The sequence below is a fragment of the Phocoena phocoena genome, chromosome 17 (assembly GCF_963924675.1).
Source record: "Phocoena phocoena chromosome 17, mPhoPho1.1, whole genome shotgun sequence".
Classification (NCBI taxonomy): Eukaryota; Metazoa; Chordata; class Mammalia; order Artiodactyla; family Phocoenidae; genus Phocoena; species Phocoena phocoena.
Window position 1 is genome coordinate 59364189 of NC_089235.1, and position 7476 is coordinate 59371664.

The 7476-nt window shown below is 41.2% G+C and overlaps 1 protein-coding gene across 1 annotated transcript; it reads left to right on the forward strand.

Moving 5' to 3' along the window:
• Positions 1 to 1239: 1239 nt before the first annotated feature.
• UTP23 (UTP23 small subunit processome component) lies at positions 1240 to 6992 on the forward strand. Its single transcript, XM_065895632.1, has 3 exons — positions 1240 to 1515; positions 5224 to 5398; positions 6458 to 6992. Exons 1-3 carry the CDS (start codon positions 1328 to 1330, stop codon positions 6839 to 6841), a joined length of 747 nt encoding a protein of 248 aa, XP_065751704.1. The 5' UTR covers positions 1240 to 1327; the 3' UTR covers positions 6842 to 6992.
• The last annotated feature ends 484 nt before the right edge of the window (positions 6993 to 7476 follow it).

Below are 7476 nucleotides of genomic sequence, written 5' to 3' on the forward strand. Positions count from 1 at the left end.
GTGCTGTGAATCAAGACAGGGTTAACATTATAGAAGATTTTGGTTCCAATTTCATAAACCTATATCTTCAAATAAAACCCCAAATGCAAATAACACATCTCGATCACTTTGTAAGTTATTTTTCTGCATTGGTTCTTTCTCTCAATCTTTAGCTAAAACGAGATTTGGGACAGATTCCAGGCCAGAAGAAAAAATGCAAAATTCCATACTCCCCATTCTTTGGTTATTTTGCCTAGAATTGAAGTGGATATGTGGCAGTTAGCCACGGGGGAACTCAAAATTTTCAGATTTACTCTCTTCATTAATCAAGTTGAGCAAGTAATTTCTAAACTTTCGGTCAGCTTTGTACCTCCCTGTTAGTAGCCCAGTATGTCGTTCTCCTACCTCAGAGACTATAGACATAAAAAGCATTCTTAAAAGGCATCTAGTCCTGCCAACCTATTTGACAGTGAGGAAGCTGAACCCGTTTCTTGGGGAGTTGCTCAAGGTCAAATGGCTTGGGTGAGGGGCAGAATTAGCACTCTCGTTTAGGGACACTGACTCTTGGAAAACGAAGTTCTTGAATAAGTCTTCCGGAAACACTCCATGCGAGTGATTTAGGATGGTCTCCAGGAGAAGAGGAAATGCAAAACGATGGGGACTTTTTGCCCTGACATTTGGCTTTTCAGTGGGAGTGGTCCTATGGCGGGAATGTGTGCGGGAGGTGTGGGGGAGTGCAAGAATATTTGAACTTCAGGCAGGCGACCTGAGTTCCGGTGATAGTTCTGACACTAAAGAACCACGTGCCCTTAGTAAACGTGCTTAACTTCTTTATAGGAAGGCAATCACTACAAACCTGCCCAATCATAGTCGCCCAATATACTTTGGTCGCTTTCTTCCCTCATTTGAGAATTATTAACATTAAAGGGAAAAATATAAGGTATATTACGTAGAACAGTGCCTAGGACATATTAAGGCTCAATAGTTTCACTGATTATTATTATACCGCGGATTTTTCAGATGCCGTGCCAGGTAACGCGCAAGACGCAGTGCGTATATTTTTTAACCTGGACCATGACTGCGCATGTGCGCCTCTAATCGAGCCCTTAGTCGTTTTCCCACTTACGCGCAAGCTCCGCCCCCGAGGGCGTGTCCCTTAAAGCGCGGGCACCGGGTAAAGCGCGCTCCCGTTTGGGAGTGACGTAAACCAGGCCCACAGATGGGGCGTTTGCTTCCGGGGCCAAGGGTTCTTCATTTCCGGGAGAAGTCCGTCTTGCCGATAGCGGGCTGTGTTGGGGGAGTTCGCTGCTGCTTTCTGGTCCGGTGGCTCGCTCCGGGAAAGCCAGGCATGAAGATCACGAGGCAGAAACACGCCAAGAAGCATCTTGGCTTCTTTCGCAACAATTTTGGGGTCCGCGAGCCGTACCAGATCCTGCTGGACGGCACCTTCTGTCAGGCGGCTTTGCGGGGCCGCATCCAGCTGCGGGAGCAGCTGCCCCGCTACCTCATGGGGGAGACTCAGCTGTGCACCACCAGGTGGGCCTGGCTGGTCCGGGTGGAGGCGCGGGGGCCCCGCGGGTGCGGTAGAGGCGAGGCCGCTGCTCGCAGGCATCCATTGGGAGCCCTCGAGGGGCAAAGCGCGCCGCCCACGAGGAGCTGACAGTTCAGCGGCACCGCTAAGGAGGGTGGGCGAGTATCTACCAAGTAGATAGACAGTATAAGGTGCGGCGAGTATTCATCTTAACCTGGAGGATAAGACACGTGCTTTGCCGTTCGACCTGGTTTCCAGTATTGGGCCCAGTTCTACCAGCTTTGTGATTTCGGACAAGTTACTTAACCTCTCTGAGCCTTGTATTACTCATTTGTAGAAAAAAGCTCGTAACTACTTACACACTGCCTATAAGTCGGAGGAGGTATAGTATATGTAGAGCGTTTATTGGTATCTCAGACCTGTATCATCTAAGTGATTGCTTGTTGTTTGCATAGCTTTTCCCAGTTTAAGAATTTTTCAAGCTTCACAACTGCCCCATGTTGTAATATCTTTGATTCCCAGAAACATAAGTCAGGACTCGATGTTTCCTAACTTTGTGCAAGGTCATTTGTTTATTCAACTGTGTTTATTGAGCACCAGCCATACGCCAAGCACTGCTCTAGCAGAGGATAACTTGGTGAACAGGATGATTTCCCAGCCCGTATGGCCAGCAAAGTGCATAAATCAACCTCTAATTGGTGTGTTTTGACCCCTAGTTTCCTCACTTCTTCAAAGTGTGGGAATACCTAAGATGGAATCTTGGGGGGTTGATTGGAGGAAAGATGGAATCAAGGAAGGTTCCACAGAGGAGATAACTTTTGAGCCCAGTCACGGTTCAGTTCTGAGGGGAAGGACATTTTTTTTTTTTTTTTGAAGGACATTTTTTGAGTGAAAGAAAAGAGAAGTGACTTGTAGGGACCTCTTGAACAAAGGAGTGGAGTGGAGTTGTGAAATGCCAGGGAAAGAGATTAGAGCACAGCGTATATTTGGGAAAGAAGCTGATAAGAAGATAAGTTGAGTCTGCATAATGAAGAACTACTATTCATAAACTTAGTTTTGTTTTTTTTTTTCCTTTGTAGGATATTTCCTTTAAAAAGTGAACAGAGGGGCTTCCCTGGTGGCGCAGTGGTTGAGAGTCTGCCTGCCGATGCAAGGGACACGGGTTCGTGTCCCGGTCCGGGAAGATCCCACATGTGGCGGAGCGGCTGGGCCCGTGAGCCATGGCCACTGAGCCTGCGCATCCGGAGCCTGTGCTCCGCAACGGGAGAGGCCACAACAGTGAGAGGCCCGCGTACCACATTAAAAAAAAAAAAAAAAAAAAAAAAAAGTGAACAGAGAAAATTTAAATGACCTATAATACCACACCAGTGACTTACCACTGTTAGCATGTGGTGTATCATCCAGTTCTTTACACACACACACACACACACACACACACACGAATGGGCTCTTACTCTGCATGTGATATTAATGGCCTGCTTTTCTCACATAACACTACTCCATGAACAGCTTTCTATATTCAGAACTTCGTGTGGGTTTCATTCAAGCAGAGCCTCAAATGGGTCATAGATACCCCCTAAGTTTTGATCCCCATCTCCTTCAGAGCTCCCAGACAACTTCTCAGATGGTCTGTGCCCCAGTTGATTGCTTCTGGCTACAAGCCTTGTCTACTTACCCCTGTCTGCCATAGAAAGACTAACATTTTTAATACAGGGCTGTAATATAAAAAAGGTTGAGAAGTACTGCATGAAATTATATTCTGCAGCATTTTTCCCCCTAAAGAATTTATTTTAACTTATGGGATATTTTATACATACACAAAAATAGAATAGTATAATGAAACATCTATCACCCAGTTATTGCAATTATTGACATGGCCATTCTTTTTTTTTGGCTACCTCGGGTGGGTCTTAGTTGCAGCATGTGGGATCTTTCGTTGAGGCGTGCAGGCTTCTCTCTAGTTGTGGCTCGTGGGCTTAGTTGCCCCACGGCATGTGGGATCTTAGTTCCCTGACCAGGGATCGAACCTGCGTCCCCTGCATTGGAAGGCGGATTCTTAACCACTGGACCGCCAGGGAAATCCCAACATGGCCATTCTTATTCATTTAAGAATAAGTTACTGCTAGTTTATTTTAAAGCATATTATTGTCAATTCTTGGTGTGTATCAAGAGATAAGTGCTATCAGACCTGATAAGTATCTTCTAGAAAAGATAACTGCAGCTATGTGAGGGGTAAGTTGGAGAAGCAAGAGAATGAAGAGCAAGAAGAAGAAGAAGCAAGAGAATGAAGACATGCATGTTTTGTTTGTGGTTGTCTAGTCAAGAAATAATGGGAGCCTGAACCTGAGAGAGGAGAGGTAGGAATTTCACAAGGAGACGTTACAGAGGTAGATACCAACAGCTGAGATAGGACTACCACTGATGGGGTAGGGGCAGGGGTAGGAGTGAGGAAGCAAAGGTTAAATAGGATTTCTGATTTCAAAACAGTATCTGAGAAGATAATAAATTTAAAGAGGTAGCAAGCCCTGGAGAAGTCTGGAGGCAGGAAAGTAGTTTGATTTTAGACATCGTGAATTTGACGAAGAGCTGATGGCGGGCCATCCACAAGAAATATTCAATAAGTAGTTGGCAATTTAGGCCTGAAACTCAAAATGGATGACTTTAGAAGCAAAATCTCTTAAAAAAATCAAAAACTAATGGTGTGATAAAGCGGGTGAGGCAAGGTAGAATCAGGCAAGGGCTGGCTAAGGTTGAGAAATCTTTGACTCAGTAGTTCTCGTCGTAATTTTTAAGAGGAAGTACCTGGGGAGCTTATTAAGATGCTAATGTTTGACTCCACAAGGAGTTCAGATTTGGGGATGAGAAAGGAGCTAGAAATTAATATCACTGTGTCATTCCGATAGTGGTAGTTTATAGGTGACACTTTGAAAAACATTGCCTGATATTAATATGAAAATGCAAAGTGAAAGAAAGTTGTGATTGTTTTTAAACACGCCGGTGACTTGAGAATATTTACTTTTCTAAGCTGAAAATATTCTGAAGGTGCACCGATTTGCACTTGAAGGAGAAGCCTGTAGCACTGTGGTTGGTCCAAAGCATCTATCATCAAACTACTTAGATTCACATTTCAACTCTACCTCTTATTAGTTGTTTGAATTTGGGCATGTTACTTGAAATCTCGCAGAATGAGGTGTTCTAAAATAAGGATAATTTTACAGTAAGCTGCCCTCATGCTGTATAGCACAGGGATCTCTACCTTACGCAATGTGCTAATCTGAATGGGAGGGAAGTCCAGAAGGGAGGGAATATCTGTATGTGTGTGGCTGGTTCATTTTGTTTTGCAGTGGGAGCTAACACAACATTGTAAAGCAACCGTACTCCAAGAAAAATTAATAAAAATAAATAAATAGAGTAAAAGTAGAAAAAAAATAAAGTAAGCTGCCCAACTTTGTAGGGCTGTTTTGAGATAAGCGAGAATTTATGTAAAGGCAGTTAGCATGCTGCCTGCACATCATAAATGCTCAGTACATGTTAACTGTTTATTATGTTCCTTCTACTTGGTGTATGCATTTTTCGGGTCTTTTAAGAGTGAAATGCTTAATGTGTGGTTTGTAGTTTAAAAAGAAGAATTGAGTATTTTTTTTCATAATTTATGTGAACAACAGATGTGCGTCTGTTATAATTGTGAGCTGCTAATAACTTTTTTTTTTCAGGTGTGTGTTAAAAGAGTTGGAAACATTGGGAAAGGACTTATATGGGGCAAAGCTGATTGCACAAAAATGCCAGGTTCGAAACTGTCCCCATTTCAAGAATTCAGTGAGTGGATCAGAATGTCTGCTTTCCATGGTGGAAGATGGGAATCCTCACCATTATTTTGTGGCAACACAGGTGATACCACTTTTAAAACCAGAGTCAATCTTAATCATTTCTATTTATACTCCATATGGAGCTATTTATCATTAGAAAAAATTAGGTGGAAGTGGTTTAAGTGTTTCAACTTTTGAAAATGCACGCTTTCAAGTTAATTTGTAGTCAGCAAAAGCAATTGTCATTTCAGAATTTGAGGAGAGAACCTTAAGCGTAATGATTTTCTTCTAAATTACTGAAGTTTCCTTTTGTAAAATAAAAATTATTGACAGATGTGATGATATGTTTTGGGGCTCTTGAAGGGAAGGGGAGTAGAGCAAAGATTTTACATTTTGTGTTTATGCATGTTTTTTCATGTTCCCGTGTTTCATATTATTTCTTAGAAAGTCGTGTTTCATATTGTTTGCGACTATACCACCAGTATGGAACTGTTTCAGGCTTTTAAAGACTGGGAAGCAGGGAAGGAGAGACTCTCAGGGTCGATATTAATGAATAAGCTCACATACATACAGATTTCCTTAAATTTGCTCGTAGGATTATAAAATTACACAATTAGAAGCAGAGCTGAGTCTAGAATCTGAATCGGCCAAGGCTCACGGGCCCAGCCACTCTGCGGCATGTGGGATTTTCCTGGACCGGGGCACGAACCCGTGTCCCCTGCATCGGCAGGCAGACTCTCAACCACTGCGCCACCAGGGAAGCCCTCTGTGAGCATTCTTGACCCTTTCTGAAACATATCTCAGAGTAGAAATGAGGGACATCACCTAGTATATTTACCTTTGCATTAGTTTGTAATTCAAGGTCCTAGAAAATTTATGGTCTTAGAGTATTGATCAATATAAAATATTGATAAATCCCATTCACATTGTTGCCACTTAACTGTGCTCAGTTTTTATGTTTTTCTTCCTTTCTTTATCGTAAAATATACTCCCATTAGTAAGACATAACTAATTTGAAAAGTAAAACCTGGGATCTCTTTTATTTTCAGTATAGCCCACTTTAAGTTCTGAGAAATCTCTTTAAGGCATCTGATTTAATTGACATATTTGAAGTAAATAGTTCTATTTTTGTTTTTAATAGGATCAGAATTTGTCTATGAAAGTAAAGAAAAAGCCTGGAATTCCTCTCATGTTCATTATTCAGAACACTATAGTCTTGGACAAACCTTCTCCAAAAACAGTTGCATTTGCTAAAGCAGTAGAGTCAGGTCAGCTTGTCTCAGGGCAAGAGAAACAAAATATCAAGCAACTCAAAGAGGAACAGGGTTTAGTAAAAGACCCTGAACAGAGAAGAAAAAAAAAGCGCAAGAAAATAAGTGGCCCTAATCCTCTTAGCTGTTTGAAGAAAAAGAAAAAAACACAGGATACAAACTCATCTGCCTCTGAAAAGAAAAGAAAAAGAAAAAGAATCCGAAACAGATCTACCTCAAAAGTACTTTCTGAAAAGCAGAATGCAGAAGGGTAATGAGTCCTTTGGATACTTTTAAAGACATGCAAATATGAAAATGAATTTCTTTTTGAAACTGTGGAAGTACTTATGTTAAAAGACTAAACTTATTTTTGTAAATGAATATTGACCCACAAGCCTTTGTATAAAATTATTTGTTTAAAAAAAAAAAAAAACCCAGAATGGATGGATTTAGGTGTGATCATGTTCACTTTTCTTAGAGAATTTGGAGGTTGTTTTTTAATGTAAAACTGTTGTCTCTTTCTGTCTTATTGCTGCTCGCCACCCTCCAACATTATATGCAGATAGTTTAAAAAAATCATATAGTACCAAAACACTTGTGACAAAAAAGAGGTAATCCCTTTTTCACATTCACAAAGGAAACTTTCTCTTTCAACTCATGTAGTGGTTTTAGAATTTACCTGTACATTTCCAAATAATATGAATCTGCTGCTACCTTTGGATCTGCCCATTATTTATTGACTTCCTACTAGAAGGAGTGGAAATTTTGCTTACTTATTTTACTCCACCATTTTTCTAATATATTAATATTTCAATCTTTATACATCCCAAATTCAGTATTTTCATTTTGATGACTATAAACTCTGTTTACCGCTAAACCAAGTAGCCTCCTATGGTTGAATTTATTTTTC